This window comes from Pristiophorus japonicus, chromosome 21 (genome assembly GCF_044704955.1).
Source record: "Pristiophorus japonicus isolate sPriJap1 chromosome 21, sPriJap1.hap1, whole genome shotgun sequence".
NCBI lineage: Eukaryota > Metazoa > Chordata > Chondrichthyes > Pristiophoridae > Pristiophorus > Pristiophorus japonicus.
Window position 1 is genome coordinate 57,830,793 of NC_091997.1, and position 16,868 is coordinate 57,847,660.

At 43.4% G+C, this 16,868-nt stretch overlaps 1 protein-coding gene across 2 annotated transcripts in view; it reads right to left on the bottom strand.

Moving 5' to 3' along the window:
* Nucleotides 1–16,868, bottom strand: part of ddx42 (DEAD (Asp-Glu-Ala-Asp) box helicase 42) — a 77,744-nt gene that overhangs the window by 50,077 nt on the left and 10,799 nt on the right. For both annotated transcript variants that reach the window (XM_070864806.1, XM_070864805.1), the window contains exons 2-3: nucleotides 14,913–15,139; nucleotides 2,550–2,709 (exon numbers count right to left, since the gene is read on the bottom strand). In XM_070864806.1, coding sequence (XP_070720907.1) covers nucleotides 2,550–2,709; nucleotides 14,913–15,133 — 381 coding nt within the window. In that variant the 5' untranslated portion in view covers nucleotides 15,134–15,139. The remainder of the gene's footprint in view (nucleotides 1–2,549; nucleotides 2,710–14,912; nucleotides 15,140–16,868) is intronic.

Below are 16,868 nucleotides of genomic sequence, written 5' to 3' on the forward strand. Positions count from 1 at the left end.
CTAAATTAACTCTCTCACTCAGAAGCAATGTAAGAAATGGGAAAATATCAATAGCAAGCGTGCTGGTCTGAGGTTCTGTCGAGCGAGCTTCACTCTGCATCCAACTGTGCAGTGGCGGATTCTGGTGCTCACTGCCCAACCCTTCAAGTGCAGGTGTTTTATACACTGGGCACTGATGGAATTAATGGTGTAAATCAGAGGGTGCAGAGGCTTTCCCAGATTGGGTATTGTGTAATGAGAAGGGGTTAATTAACAGTTGTTGTATGGGGTACTTTAGGGAAGAGTGACCATAACATGATTGAATTCTTTATTATGATGGAAAGTGAAGTAGTCCAATCCGAAACTAGGGTCCTAAATCTAAACAAAGGAAACTACGAAGGTATGAGGAATGAATTGGCTATGATAGATTGGGAAGATTCATTAAAAGACATGACGGTGGATAGGCAATGGCTAATATTTAAGGAACGAATGCATGAATTGCAACAGTTATACATTCCTTTCTGACGTAAAAACACAAAAGGAAAAGTGGCCAACCATGGCTAACAAAAGAAATTAAGGATAGTATTAGATCCAAAGAGGAGATATACAAAGTTGCCAGAAAAAGTAGCAAGCCTGAGGATTGGGAGCAGTTTAGAATTCAGCAAAAAAGGACCAAGAGATTGATTAAGAGGGGAAAAATAGAGTATGAGAGTAAACTTGCAAGGAACATAAAAAACCGACTGCAAAAGTTTCTACAAGTATGTAAAAAGAAAATGAGGTCCTTTACAGACAGAAACAGGAGAATTTGTAATGGGGAACAAGGAAATGGCAGAACAATTCAATAAAGACTTTGGTTCTGTCTTCACGGAAGAGGAAACAAATAACGTGCCAGAAATGCTAGGGAACCAAAGGTCTAGTGAGCAAGAGGAATTAAAGGAAATGATTATTAGTAAGAAAATAGTGCTGGAGAAACTAATGGGACTGAAGGCCGATAAATCCCCAGGGCCTGATGATCGGCATCCCAGAGTTCTAAAAGTAGCCGCCATGGAAATAGAGCTGTCATCTTCCAAAATTCTATAGATTATGGAACAGTTTCTGCAGATTAGAGGGTGGCAAATATAACCCCACTCTTTAAAAAAGGAGAGAGAGAGAAAATGGGGAACTACAGACTAGGTTAGCCTAACATCAGTAGTAGGGAAAATGCTAGAGTCTATTATAAAGGATGTGATAACGGCACACTTAGATAATATCAACAGGATTAAACAAAGTCAATATGGATTTATGAAAGGAAAATCATGTTTGACAAACCTACTGGAGTTTTTTTGAGGATGTAACTGATAGAATAGAAAAGGGAGAACCAGTGGATGTAATGTATTTGGATTTTCAGAAGGCCTTTGATAAAGTTCCACATAAGAGGTTAGTGTGCAAAATTAAAGCACATAGGATTGGGGGCAATGTATTGGCATGGATTGAAAATTGGTTAACTGACAGGAAATATGACGACACAAAACTAGGTGGGATTGAGAGTTGTGAGGAGGATGCAGAGGCGATTTAGATAGGTTGAGTGAGTGGGCAAACACATGCCAGATGCAGTATAAGGTGGATAAATGTGAAGTTATCCACTTTGGTAGGAAAAACATAAGGACAAAGTATTATTTAAATGGTGATGGCTTGGGAAGTTTCGATGTACAGAGTGATCTGGGTGACCTTGTACACCAGTCATTGAAAGCAAACATGCAGGTGCAGTCAGCAGTTAGGAAGGCAAATGGTATGTTGGCCTTCATTGCAAGAGGCTGAGAGTACAGGAGCAAGGATGTCTTACTACAGTTATACAGGGCCTTGGTGAGACCACACCTGGAGTATTGTGTGCAGTTTTGATCTCCTTACCTAAGGATATACTTGCCATAGAGGGAGTGCAGCAAAGGTTCACCAGACTGATTCCTGGAATGGTAGGACTGTCGTATGAAGAGAGATTGGGTCAACTAAGCCTGTATTCACTAGAGTTTAGAAGAATGAGAGGGGATCTCATTGAAACGTATAAAATTCTGACTGGGTCGGATAGACTGGATGCGGGGAGGATGTTTCCCCTGGCTGGGAAGTCTAGAACAAGGGATCACAGTCTCAGGATACGGTGTAGGAAATTTAGGACCGAGATGAGGAGAAATGTTTTCACTGAGGGTGGTGAACCTGCGGAATTCTCTACCACAGAAGGCTGTGGAGGCCAAGTCACTGAATATATTTAAGAGGGAGATAGATTTCTAGAAACAAAAGGCATCAAGGGGTATGGGGAAAAAGTAGGAATATGGTGCTGAGATAGAGGATCAGCCATGATCATATTGAATGGCGGTGCAGACTCAAAAGGGCTGAATGGCCTACCACTGCTCCTGTTTTCTATGTTTCTATACTGGGCACTGAAGGAATTAGTGGTGTAAATCAGAGGGTGTAACAGCACTCAAGGGTCTGAGTGCTTGATGCTGCCTGAAACGTTCCATTCTACATTCCCAACATCCTTCATCTTAAATCATCACAAAATAAAAAGGAAAACAAGTTAATTTGGAGTTAAAGATCACCTCCACTTCAGCCATGTATGCATCCAAAGGGTCTTCCTCACTGTCTTCAGAGTCCGCAGTTTTAGAAGAGAACTGTTGTCTGGTTGGAGAATTTTCTGCAGGGATGTAAGGCAAGTCGACGTTTGCTGAACTGTCATCTTCATCATCATCTTCAAAGTACCTGGAAAACCCAACTCGGTAATGTGAAGATTTCCAGATACAGGCAACACCGATAGTACACACATTACATGGAATTGGACAGATTTTCTTTCCCATTGAAGTTTTTTTTTACTACACAGCAGAGTCATCATAGGAGAAAGAATTAATCTTTGTGACTTTTAATTGATAACTATTAACATTAGATCAGGGAAGTGGAAGCACCTCAAACTTCAAGATTGCAGCATTCTATAAATTTAAGTTTGAAAAGTGGATTTTGGTCTGCAGGATATAATCTGAAAATGCAGTACACCTTGCCTTCAGCTGAACACAGTATACCGTGTAATCATGCAGGAGATTTGATCAGCTGGTTTTTCTAAAGAACAGAACAGAATTTAGCAACATAGCAATTAAGATGCAAAGTTTGGATTTCCAGGCAGATCTTGAAATTAATCTGAAATGACACTTGTTCCTGGTAAAACTCCAACTTCTGCTAAATCACAGCAAAACGGAGGAAATAATTCAACCCACAGAACACTCACCAAACAGTACTGACTTGTGATTATGTATGTTTAGCAGGGAAAAAGTTAAATACAATAATATGACCGATTCAAAGGAACCTCTAACATTGATACAGTCCAATGCTTTCCCATGAAATAAATGCCACACATGAAATACATTGTTGTAATCTATTACAGGTTGAGCATCCGAAATCCGGTAACCTCGGGACCGAAGACGTTCCAGATATTTCCAAATTTTGGAACGTCTTTGCCTGGGCCGTGATAGGTGGGATCGGGCAGCCAAAGTAAGGGAGAGGGGGGGCCGCGGCAAAGTCGGAGTGAAGTCAGGCCGGAGGTCGGGCTGCCGAGGTCGGGCCGCCGAGGCGGGGGAACATTTTCCGGTTTCCGGACGACCCCACCACGGATCGGCCCGGTGTCCAGATTCCGGAACATTCCGAATTTTGGAACACTGAATTTCGGATGCTCAACCTGCACTTCTATGACTGCTCATATTCCACTGCTCTTCTAAGCAGGGGTGTCAGGGAGAAATGCAGCAGCAGCCTTTATTACCCCATCTGACTGTGACTAACTGCACAGAGCAGTGATTGAACCTAGAACTCACTGCACATTTATCCAGCGAGCTATTAGGAGAGGCAAATTTCCATTCGTCTCTAAACAGTGGGATTTAAAAAAAATATTGTATATGCCTGTCAGAGATAGTGACCCAGCTAGTTCTGCATACTAGAATTACTTTACTAATGGCTAGCAGTTAGCAGCGAAAGCGCAAAGCTTGAAGAAAGCTGTGTGTTGTGACAAATGATCACAAGTGAAGTAACATTCCATTGGGAGAGTATTTTGTCAAGATCGGAAAGGGCCCTACCAAGCAGGCAGCCCGGCCGAGGAATTACTTGCTTTGCAGCACTTTGTCTATTAAAAGAACCATGGTTAGAAAAAACAGACAGTTCAACGCAGTGCCACCAGTTTCAAGAACAAGTCCAACAACAACAATTGTATTTAGGTAGCGCCTTTAACGTAGTAAAACATTCCAAGGCACTTCACAGGAGTGTTATAAGACAAAACAAATAAATTTGACACCGAGTCACTTAAGAAATTGAGGCGTTGCTTATCCAGGGGCCAATGCAGGTCAGCAAGCACAGGGGTGATGGGCGAGTGGGACTTGGTGCAAGTTAGGACACGGGCAGCCGAGTTTTGGATGACCTCAAGTTTACGTAGGGTAGAATGTGGGAAGCCAGCCAGGAGTGCGATGGAACAGTCGAGTCTGGAGGTAACAAAGGCACGGATGAGGGTTTCAGCAGCTGAAGAGCTGAGGCAGGGGCGGAGATGGGCAATGTTACATAGGTGGAAATAGGCGGTTTTAGTTATGCTGCAGATATGTGGCCGGAAGCTCATTTCAGAGTCAAATATGACACCGAGGTTGCGAACAGTCTGGTTCAGACTCAGACAGATGCAAGTCCAGGAAACTATAGACCTATTAGCTTAATGTCGGCGGTAGGTATGATAATGGAATCTTTACTCAAAGGTGTAATAGAAAACCAATCACAAATGAAAAATATAACAAAGAATAATCAGCATGGATTTCAAAAGGGCAGGTCATGCTTGACCAATCTTATTGAATCCATTGAAGTTACAGAAAGAGTAGAACAAGGTAATGCAGTAAATGTAATATATTTGGATTTTCAAAAGGCCTTTGATAAGGTAGACCCATGACTAAAGTCAGAGCATGTGGAGTCATGGAACAAGTCGCAGAATGGATAGTGAGCTGCCTACAAAACAGAAGAGAATGAGTCGGGTTAAAGGGAGTTACACAGACTGGTTGAAGGTGGAAAGTGGTGTTCCACAGGATCGCTGCTGGGACCATTGCTATTCACCATTTACATAAACGATTTGGACTCCGGAATCGGAAGTACAATTTCAAAATTGCGGATGACACCAACCCGAAGGGTGTAGTGAATACTGATGAGGACTGCGACAAAATGCATTGGACAATAATAAACTTGCAGAATGGGTATATAAATAGTAAGTGAATTTCAATAGGTAAGTGTGAGGTGGCTCATTTTGGTAGGAGGAATAAGGACGCCACATAGTCCTCGGAAAATAAAAGTCTAAATGGGATAGAGGAGCAAAGGGATCTGTGGGCACACATTTACAAATCATGAAAAGTAGCAATGCAAGTTAACAAGGCCATAAAAATACAAATGAAGCACTGGGTTCCGCAGGGATCGGTGTTGGGGGCTCAACTATTTGCAATCTATATTAATGACTTGGATGAAGGGACCGAGTGTAAAGTAGCCAAGTTTGCTGATGATACAAAAATGGGCTAGAAAGCAAATTGTGAGGAGGACACAAAAAATCTGCAAAGAGATATAGACAGGCTAAGTGAGTGGGCAAAAATTTAGCAGAGGAATATAATGTGGGAAAATGTGAGGTTATCCATTCTGGCAGAAAAAAATAGAAACTAAATTATAATTTAAATGGAGAAAAATTGCCAAGTGCTGCAGTAGAGAGAGACCTGGGGGTCCTTGTGCATGAAACACAAAATGTTAGTATGCAGGTACAGCAAGTAATCATGAAGACAAATGGAATGTTGCAAGGGAGAAGAGAGTATAAAAGCAGAGAAGTCCTGCTACAACTGTACAGGGTATTGGTGAGGCCACACCTGGAGTACTGCGTACATTTTTGGTCTCCGTATTTAAGAAAAGATATACTTGCATTGGAGGCTGTTCAGTGAAGGTTCAATAGGTTGATTCCGGAGATGAGGGGATTGATTTATGAGGATAGGTTGAGTAGGTTGGGCCGAAACTCATTGGAGTTCAAAAGAATGAGAGGTGATCTTATCGAAACATATAAGATGGAAGACAAGGTGGAAGCAGAGAGGTTAGGGGAAACTAAAACTATTTTGACAGAGTCTCAGAATTAGGGGCCGCCAATTTAAAACTGAAATGAGGAGAAATTTCTTCTCAGAGGGTTGTAAATCTATGGAATTCTCTGCCCCAGAGAGCTGTGGAAGCTGGGATATTGAATATATTTAAGGCGGAGATACAGATTTTTGAGTGATAAAGGAGTAAATGGTTATGGGGAGAGGGCAGGGAAGTGGAGCTGAGTCCATGATCAGATCAGCCATGGTCTCATTGAACGGCAAAGCAGGCTCGAGAGGCCAGGTGGCCTACTCCTGCTCCTATTTCTAATGTTATGTTCATTTCTCAAAGAATAGAATCGAAAAGCAGGGATGTTATGCAAGAAACTCATTTAGAACCCTGCTTCTACCACGCTTACCAGATCTCATATAATGCTCCATCTCATATCCTTTAAACAATCCCATATAATACTCCGTATCTAAAATCTTTCAATCACTTAATTTATCCAAATCATGATCCAGCTCATACATGAACTTGACACAATTCACCTCCACTGTCCGTTTCACAAGCTCACCACTCTGTGTAAAGCAGTTAAATCTAAACTTTCTGTTGTCTTTCCTTCTTCCAAGCGAGTCCACTCCCTCTAGGTACTATAGTTACCACACAACTAGGCCTCTGCTTTTGGACCTTAAAGCTCAGTTTTCCAAGTTCAATGCTCGAACTAGACTGCATCAGTTCACATTCTCCCCTCCGTGCCTTCGTTAAAGCCAGGATTACCCCACTGCAGTAAGGTGTCTGTCACTGCACATAGTACTGCAGGTGGGACTGAACCAGTGCTCAATACAAGTTGCGGCTTTAGACTTCGGTCCTGTCTCTCTCCGGCTGTATACCAAGAGTGCCCATGCGTTTTTTTTTATTCGAGGTACACACAGGTGCATATATGGAGACTTACAGGTCGCATACAAGAACATAACATAAGAATTCGGAACAAGAGTAGGCCATTTGGCCCCTCGAGCTTGCTCCGCCATTCAATGAGATCATGATTGAACTTTGACCTCAACTCCACTTTCCTGCACTACTCCATTGGATTCCCTTAATATTCAAAAATATATCTATCTCTGTCTTGAATATACTCAAAGACTGAGCTGCCACAGCCCTCTGAGGTAGAGAATTCCAAAGATTCACCATCCTCTGAGCGAAGCAAGTTTCACCTCATCTCAGTCCTCAATGGCTGACCCCTTATTCTGAGACTGTGACCCTGTTGCTTGACTTCCCAGCCATAGGAAACATCCTCCCTGTATCTACCCTGTCAAGCCCTGTAAGAATTTTGTATGTTTCAGTGAGATCACCTCTCATTCTTCTAAACTCGAGAGAATGCAGGCCTGGTCCACTCAATCTCTCCTCATAGGACAATCCCCCCATCCCAGGAATCAGTTTGCTGAACTTTCGTTGCATTCCCTCTATGGCAAGTACATCCTTCCTTAGGTAAGGAGACCAAAACTGTACACAATACTCCAGAGGTGTGGTTTTACCAGGGCCCTGTATAATTGCAGTAAGGCATCTTTACTTTTATACTCAAATCCTCCTGTAATAAAGGCCAACATACCATTTGCTTTCTCAATTGCTTGCTGTACTTGCCTGTTAACTTTCAGTGATTCGTGTACAAGGACACCAACATTTCCCAATCTCTCACAGTTTAAAAACTTTTTTAATTTTGCCAACCAAGTGGATAACTCCACATTTCATTCCATTTGCCATGGTCTTGCCCACTCACTTAGCCCGTCTATAGCCCCTTGAAGTCTTTGCATCCTCCTCACAACTTACATTCCCACTTAGCTTTGTATCATCAACAAACTTGGATACATTACATTTGGTCCCCTCATCCAAATAATTGATATAGATTTTAGGGAGCTAGGAGAGAGATTAAAAAGCAGGACCTCAAGGTAGTAATCTCCGGATTACTCCTGGTGCCATGAGCTAGTGAGTACAGAAATAGGAGGATAGAGCAGATGAATGCGTAGCTGGAGAGTTGGTGCAGGTGGGAGGGCTTTAGATTCCTGAAGCATTGGGACCGTTTCAGGGGGAGGTGGGACCCGTACAAGCCAGGCAGGTTGCACCTCAACTGGGCTGGAACCAATATCCTTGCGGGGAGGGGGGGAGAAAGGGCGGCTGCTAGTGCTGTTCGGGAGGGTTTGAACTGGCTTGGCAGCGGGATGGGAACCCGAGAGTAGATTCAGAAGGGAGAGAAGCAAAGCTGGTATTAGAAAGCAGAAAATTAGAAAATGAATTTGGAAGGCAGTGGAAACAAATGCTAGAAAATAAACAAGGAAGTTTGGAAATGCTAAATGGTTTTTACTTCAATGCAAGGAGTCTGGGGAATAAGACAGATGAGCTGAGAGCACAGATAGACACTTGGGAGTATGATATGACCGTAGAAGCTCAACATTCCTGGTTACAGGGTTTTCAGATGGGATCGAGAGGGGGTAAGAAAGGGGGGGGGGGGGGTCGCAGTATCGATTAAGGAAACAATTACACCTGTGAGGAGGGACAATGTGTTAGAGGGATCATCAAATGAGGCACATGGGTTCAATTGAACAAAAAAGGGGCGATCACACTGCTGGGAGTGTACTATCGACCCCCAATCAGAGGGAGACAGAAGAGCAAATATGTAGGCAAATTTCTAAGAAGTGCAAAAACTATAAGGCAATAACATTAACTGGGATAGAATTAGTATGAAAGGTATAGAGGGTGCAGAATTCCTAAAATACATTCAGGAGAACTTTTTTTAGTCAGCATGCAGCAAGCCCAACAAGCGAAGGGGCGGCTCTGGACTTGATTTTAGGGAATGAAGCTGGGCAGGTGGAAGGGGTATCAGTGGGAGAGCATTTTGGTGCTAGTGATCATAATTCAGTTAGATTTGGGGTAGTTATAGAAAAGGATGCAGATAGGCCAGGAATAAAAGTTCTCAATTGGGAGAAAGCCAATTTTACTAAGCTGAGGTGTGATTTAGCCAAAGTGGACTGGAAACAGCTACTTGTGGTAAATCAGTGTCAGAGCAGTGGGAAGCATTCAAGGAGGAGATCCGGAGGGTTCAGAGCAAGAATGCTCCCTTAAAGTGGGACTAACAAATCTAGAGTCCCCTGGATGTCAAGGGGCATACAGGGAAGGATAAAGAAAAAAGGGAAGCTTATGACAGATACCGAGGACTCAATACTGCAGAAACTCTAGAGGAGTATAGACAGTGCAGGGGTGCAATTAAAAAAAGGAAATTAGGAGAGAGAGAATGAAAAAAATTTGGCAAGTAAAATCAAGGAAAACCTAAAGATGTTTTGTAAATACATTAAGAGCAAGAGGGTTAACTCCAGGTGGTGGCCCAGCCCAGAGATCGGCGTGGTCCCGGACAATCAGCAGGTCGGGGCCATTAGAGGGAGCAGCGTGCGGTAGCATGCCAATGCAGGGAGCAGCTTGTGCTGTTGCAGGAGGGCAACGGCTGTGAAGAGGGCGACTCGATTTGACGTCACCCAAATCCAGGTCGCTGATTGCGCAGGCGGGTACAGCTGGAGCGGCGAGGTCGGGGCGAAGGAACGGCAAGAGTTCTTAGAGGTTGGTGATCGTGGCCCAGGCGAAACCAGCCCACACTGTGATATAAGAACATAAGAAATAGCAGGAGTAGGGCATTTGGCCCCTCGAGCCTGCTCCTCCATTCAATAAGATATTGTGCACACTAGGTCTGTGCTGTGTTGGTCTCCAGTCGCCTTGGTTAACCCTTGCCACTGGACCAAGACCTAGCTCTGTCAAGCCCCATGTGGTGGCTGGTGTGCAACGGTCACCACGTTAAAAAAATCCACACACAGGCATCTTCCACCCTTCAGGATGTAGTTCGGGACCTGGAATATTAGGTCCTTCATTGAAACACCTGTGAACTCATCCCTTTTTGACATGGAAGCATGTCACCCTCGTTTTAAGGGACTGCCTATGATGATGATGAACTAAAGAGTAGGGTCTATTAGAGACCATAAAGGTAACCTGCGTGTGGAGGCAGAAGACATGGGTATGATTCTTAAATGAACGCTATGAGTCTGTTTTCACAAAAGAGAGGGGCGATGCAGACATTGCAATCAGGGAGGAGGAGTGTGAAATACATATACAACACTGGGAATCCTCGGGACTGTGTCCGTTCCGGTTGGGTTTTTCCGGATTTCAGGCAAGAAAATCAATAGTCTGAAATACAGAATCCGTGCCGGGTTTTGAGCAGCGAGGTTCAAAATCAGACACGGATTCGGTCAAGGATTCCAGATTTCAGACTATTGATTTTCTTGTCTGAAGTCTGGTAAAACCCAACCGAATCCATGATGGATTTTGGGTTTTGCCTGAAAAATGTCCTGTTTTCGGACAACGACTCCATCAGCTATGCGCAAAGTGTCCAGTTTTTGGACAATTACAGTTTTCGGAGTTCCGGATTCGGACGTTGCGCCTGCATTAGATGAAATAAACAGTGCGAGGGGAAGGATTCGGAGTTTAGAAGCTTTGAAAGTGGATAAATCCCCAGGCCCATATGAAATGTATCCCAGGCTGTTAAGAGAATTAAAAGAGGAAATAGCAGAGACTCGGACCATAATTTTCCAATCCTCTTTGGCCGGAGGACTGGAGGACTATTAACATTGTACCTTTGTTTAAAAAGGGATAGACCGAGTAATTACAGGCCAGTCAGCCCAACCTCAGAAAATTATTGGAAAAAAATCTTAAAGGACAGGATAAATCTACATTTAGAAAGGCAAGGATTAATCAGGGACAGTCAGCACAGATTTGTTATGGGAAGATCGTGTCTGACTAATCTGATTGAATTTTGAGGAGGGTCGATGAGGGTAGTGCGTACAATGTAGTGTATATGGATTTTAGCAAAGCTTTTGATAAGGGCCCATATTGCAGATTTGGCACGAAAGTAAAAGCCCATGGGATCCAGGGCAAAGTGGCAAGTTGGATCCAAAAGTGGCTCAGAGGCGGGAAGCAAAGGGTAATAGTTGATGGGTATTTTTGTGACTGGAAGGCTGTTTGCTGTGGGGTTCCGCAGGACTCAGTGCTGGGTCCCTTGCTTTTTGTGGTATATCTATCAATGATTTAGACTTGAATGTAGGGGGCATGATTATGAAGTTTGCAAATGATACAAAAATTGGCTGCGTGGTTGATGAAGAAAGCTGCAGACTGCAGGAAGATATCAATGAACTAGTCAGGTGGGCCGAACAGTGGCAAATGGAATTCAATCGGAGAAGTGTGAGGCAATGCATTTGGGGAGGGATAACAAGGCAAGGGAATACATATCAAATGGTAAGACACTGAGAAGTGTAGAGGAACAAAGGGACCTTGGAGTGCATGTCCACAAATCCCTGAAGGTAGCAGGCTAGGTAGTTAAGGTGGTTAAGAAGGCGTAAGGTATACTTGCCTTTATTAGCCAAGGCATAGAATACAAGAGCAGGGTGGTTATGCTTGAACTGTATAAAACACTGGTTAGGCCACAGCTAGGGTACTGCATGCAGTTCAGGTCACATTACAGGAAAGATGTGATTGCACTAGCGTGGGTACAGAGGAGATTTACGAGAATGTTGCCTGGACTGGAGAATTTTAGCTATGAGGAATAGGCTGGGTTTGTTTGCTCTGGAACAGAGGAGGCCGAGGGGAGACCTTATTGAGGTGTATAAAATTATGAGGACTTGGATAGAGTGGATAGGACGGACCTGTTTCCCTTGGCAGAGGGGTCAACAACCAGGGGGCATAGATTTATAGTAATTGGTCGGAGGTTTAAGGGGAAATGTTTTCACCTAGAGGGTGGTGGGGGTCTGGAACTCATTGCTTGAAAGGGTGGTAGAGGCAGAAACCCTCCCCACATTTGAGAAGTACTTGGATGTGCACATGAACTGCCGTAACCAGGAGCTGGAAAGTGGGATTAGGCTGGTTAGCTCTTTGTCGGCCGGCACGGACACAATGGGTCGAAATGGCCTCCTTCTAAACTGTAAATTTCTATGATTCTATGATTCTGAATAGCTGAGGCCCAAGCATTGTTCCTTGCAGTACCCCATTAGTTACAGCCTGCCAACCCAAAAATCCACCGTTTATTTCTACTCTGTTTTCTGTGCATTAACCAATCCTCAACCCACGCTGGTATAATACCCCCAATCCCATGAGCCCTAATTTTGCTTAATAACATCGTGTGGCACCGTTTGAATGTTGTCTTAAATTCCAAATACACCACATCCATTGGTTCCCCTCATATATTCTGCTCAAAAATCAGATTTGTGAAACGTGATTTCCCTTTCATAAATCAGTGTTGACTCTGCCCAATCCTATTATTATTTTTTTTAAGTGCCCTGTTACCACGTCCTTAATAATAGATTTGAGCATTTTCCCTACTACTGATGTCAGGCTAACTGGTCTATAGAAATAGAAGCAAAAGTAGGCCATACTCTTGTTTTCTGTCCTTTAACCAATACTCTATCCAGGCTAACATATTATCCCCAACCAATGGTCCCTTTAATTTTTTTTGTTGAGTGTGAGGTCCCTTTAAGGGGCTGAACAGCCCATTCAGAAAGTGTAGACGTGGTTTCCCCATTTAAAAGCTGGTAAGGTGTCTTAGCAGGAGCTCCATAGCGCGGTCAGACCACACAGCTTACAGAGAACATTGCCCCCATCCCCACGAGCCCGTATCTTGTGCAACAACCTTTCATGTGGCATCTTATCGACTGCCTTTTACAAATCTAAATATACTACATCCACGAGTTTCTCTGATCTACTGTGCTAGTTACACCTCAAAAAACACTGAACACGATTTCCCTTTCATAATACCATGTTGACTCTGACTAATCATATCATGATTTTCTAAGTGTCCTGTTATCACTGCCTTAATAATGGATCCCAGCATTTTCCTGTCGATGGATGTCAGGCTAACTCGCCTGTCGTTCCCCGTTTTCTCTCTTCCCCCTTTTCTTGAATAGCAGTGTTACATTTGCTACCTTCCAATCTACTCAGACCATTCCTGAATCCAGGGAACTTTGGAAGCTCACAACCAATGATCCACTCTCTCTGCAGCCACTTCTTTTACATCCCTCGGATGTGGGCCTCAGGTCCAGGGGATTTGTCGGCTTTTAGTCCCATTAATGTCTACAATACTTTTTCTTTACTAATATTAATTATTTTAAGTTCTTCACTCTCATTAACCCCTTGGTTCCCCACTATTTCTGGTATGTTTTTTATCTCGACTACTGCAAAGGCAAATACAAAATATTTGTTTAACGGCTCTGCCATTTCCTTGTTCCTCACTATAATTTATCCTGTCTCAGCCTCGATGGGACTCGCCTTTACTTTCACTACTCTCTTTACATACTCATAGCTCCTACAATCTGATTTTATTTTTCTTGCTACTCCCATTATATTTTCTCCCTTTTTAATCAATTGTTGGTCATTCTTTGCTGGTTTCCAAAACTCTCCCAATCCTCAGGATTACTACTCTTCTTGACAACATTAAATGCCGCTTTCTTTCCATCGAATACTATCCTTAATCTCTTTAGGTAGCCACAGATGGATCATTATTCCCTCTGGAGATTTTTTCCCCAAAGGAATGCATATTCGTTGAGAATTATGAAATATTTCTTTAAATGTTCGTCACTGCTTATCTACCATCATACCTTTTAATCTAATTTCCAAATCTCCCTTAATGTTTAACGCCATATTCCCATTCAACACCTGCTGCTGATATACACCTTGGTGCTATGGGTTAGGATTTACCCAGCAACAGCACTAAGGACAGCCATTTCAAACCACAGAATTCAAACAGAGCCAACCAGCGGGTATGAACTCTGAATGCAAAGGGCAGTTGCATGTGCTTCGTGGGCTGGTTTCCAGGGCTGAAGAGCTGCACATGATCCATGTTATTTGGAGACCTGTGGGACTGAACCAGTGCTCTATATATCTGGTTTGTTTTCTTTAGCGTTGTTGCTCATTGCACTGATGGCTTCAATCTGCACCTCAACTCTCTCCCGTGTCATGTCCTGTAGTCTTCTATCATTCTCTTTATATTCCCAAGGTTTATTCCCCTTGCATTTGTCCACATTAAAAAGCATTCCCCAATTGTCAGCCTCAACCTCCAAACTATCCAAATCCCTGTGGAACTGGTTTGTTTGTTCCCGATTGCTGATTAAAATGGGAGGGTCCTGTAAACAAAGTGCACCATTCACAAGATTCCTAATACATTAAATATTTTAGTTTGCACAAATGTTTGAATATCTGAATGCAGGATTCCAGCTTGCTTTTCAATTAGTCGTCGAGTACAAGTATCATCATAAGGGTTGCAGCGATCAACGAAATCAGAGAATCACATTCCACAAGACAGACAATATAAAAACTGAAAATTTAAGTTAACAATTTGAAATGATTCCCAATTATTTTAAAGTTGAAACTGGAATTTTAGCCAAGTTAGGTCAGAAATGTCAGCTGTTGAGACCTACTCAGTTCCAATTTGTAAAAAGTTTTACCTGCAAACAACACAAAATCAACGAGCAAGGTTCAATACACAGCAGAGTGAGTAAGAGAAAGAAATTGAACCAAATCAATGAGGCTGGGGCTCAATTGCAAATTTCAAAACTAAGCTTGATAAGATTTGTGTTCGGTAAGAGTATTACAGGTTATGGAACCAAGGCGGGTAGATAGGGTTAAGGTACAGATCAGCTATGATCTCATCGAATGGAACAGGCTCGAGGGGCATGGCCTCCTCCTGTTCCTTTAAGCGGTGAGGTTATTTTCTTCATCTTTTCCCCATTGATCAGTGATCACAATCAGCAAACAGCTCATTATACAATACTCACGCATTTTCTTCATCAAAGTTTGGCCGTTTAGATCCCACTTTATAGAAGCAGGGTGTCTGAGCGCCCTGCGTTTTGCCGTAACCCCCCGGCGGGCCCAGCGGACCGAACACAGAATGCGACGTCTTCGGCAGCTTTGGTTCTTCCTTCTTCCCAGGTGCAATGGCAAAGCCTCCAAAACCAAATCCCCTCTTTCCTGCGCTGCCTCCTTTATTCCAATTCATGTTTAGCTGCGTAAACATAAAACAAGTGTTACTGGAGCTCCCTAAAACACCTTCAAACCAAGGCTTCATCTTACCAACAATGGCGGACAGGAAAAGGCCGTCGGGTCCAACCAGCCTATCCCACACAATTGCGAAACCTTGTGTTATTGTCTGATTTCTCCTCCTAGATTTGGGTGCTTTGAAGAGAGGATGGATGCGATGCAACCAAACAAAGGACCAAGAATGGGCTCCGGGCTATTTGGTCTCTCCACAGGTCGAAGGAGAAGGCAAATATCAGTTCTCCAGAGGGCTCAGGTGGAAAAGGTAGTATAAATGATAATTCTGAAACAAACAAAAGTAGAGTAATAGATAGAAATTGTGGGGGAAGCTGTGGGTCAAAGGGGGAAGTGCTAATGGAGCTCAAATGAGTCTGAGACCGGGTGCAGTGAGATCAGTGCCTCCCACTAAATTCAGCGGGAGTTTTGCGGTAGTGGGGCAGCATTGCGCCCCGATCACCTTTGCCCGGAGATTGTAAAGTCAAGGCTGTGCACATCGGCCCGGACCCAGAATTGAGTTCAGCCCCCTGCGGCTTCACTGGGCAAAAACACAGGCAGCTGCAGGAGGCACGCATCTGTCAGCCGGCCGCTTCGGGGGCGATGCTTAAAGGCGAGGTGGCTGCTGTATGTAAAAACAAATATTAGCTTCTCTCGCAGCCTTTTTTGCGGGTTCATGCCCACGATCGATAAGCCTGAGTGCCGGGCTGGATCATGCTGCCGATGTGGAGAAGGTAGGTTTTTTCCCTTTGCAGAGCTTGCAGCGATGGTACTTCCCTTTAAGGAACCTTCCATCGCGGCAGCGCTACACGGCCCAGTGTGCACCGCCCCGCCTGCTGCCCATTGCGCTCTAGAAAGGAAGTGAAACGCCTGATTTAACACTCCACTTCCTCCTTGGAGCGCAAACGCCAAATTTTTAAAAAGTTTTAAATCATTAGCGCCTGCTGTTAATTTTTCAAACTCACCCCCGTAAAGTCATTAAATCAGGAGAGAGAAATAAGAAATGAGAGAGAAAAACGAGAAATTAGACCAGAAGGACAGGTTAGGGTGACTAGCCCAAACAATGTTCTTTATACAAACGCACAGAGTATAAGCAACAAATTAAATGAATTGCAGGCGCTAATTCAACTTAAGACAGTACTACATGGACGCTATTACTGAGACATGGCTGCAAGATGGTTAGGACTGGGAACTGAATATACCAGGTTATACAGAAAGGATAGGGAATCTGGCAGGGGGGGGGGTGGAGTAGCCTTAGTGATTAAGGATACAATTACTTCATATGATGAGAGGATATAACGAGAGGTAAACAGGCAATGGAGACTTTATGGGTAGAATTAAGAAATGGGAAAGGATTTAAGACTATAGTGGGAGTTGTGTATCGGCCCCCTGGAAGCAGCTGTAAAGTGGCAGAATGTATAAATGCAGAGATTAGACAAGCATGGAGCAAAGGCAGAGGAATTTTAACTTTCATGTAGATTGGGATAAGCAGATGAGCTCATGTTAGAAAGGTACTCAATTTCTTGAGTGTGTTCAGGATAGTTTTCTGCAACAATATGTTCCAGAACCAACAAGGGGGCAGGCTATATTAGATTTAATATTGAGTAATGAGACAGATTTCATTAACAGGCTAACAGTGCACGGACATTTATCTAAAAGTAATCATAATACGATCAAGTCCAACACTATTTTGAAAGGGAGAA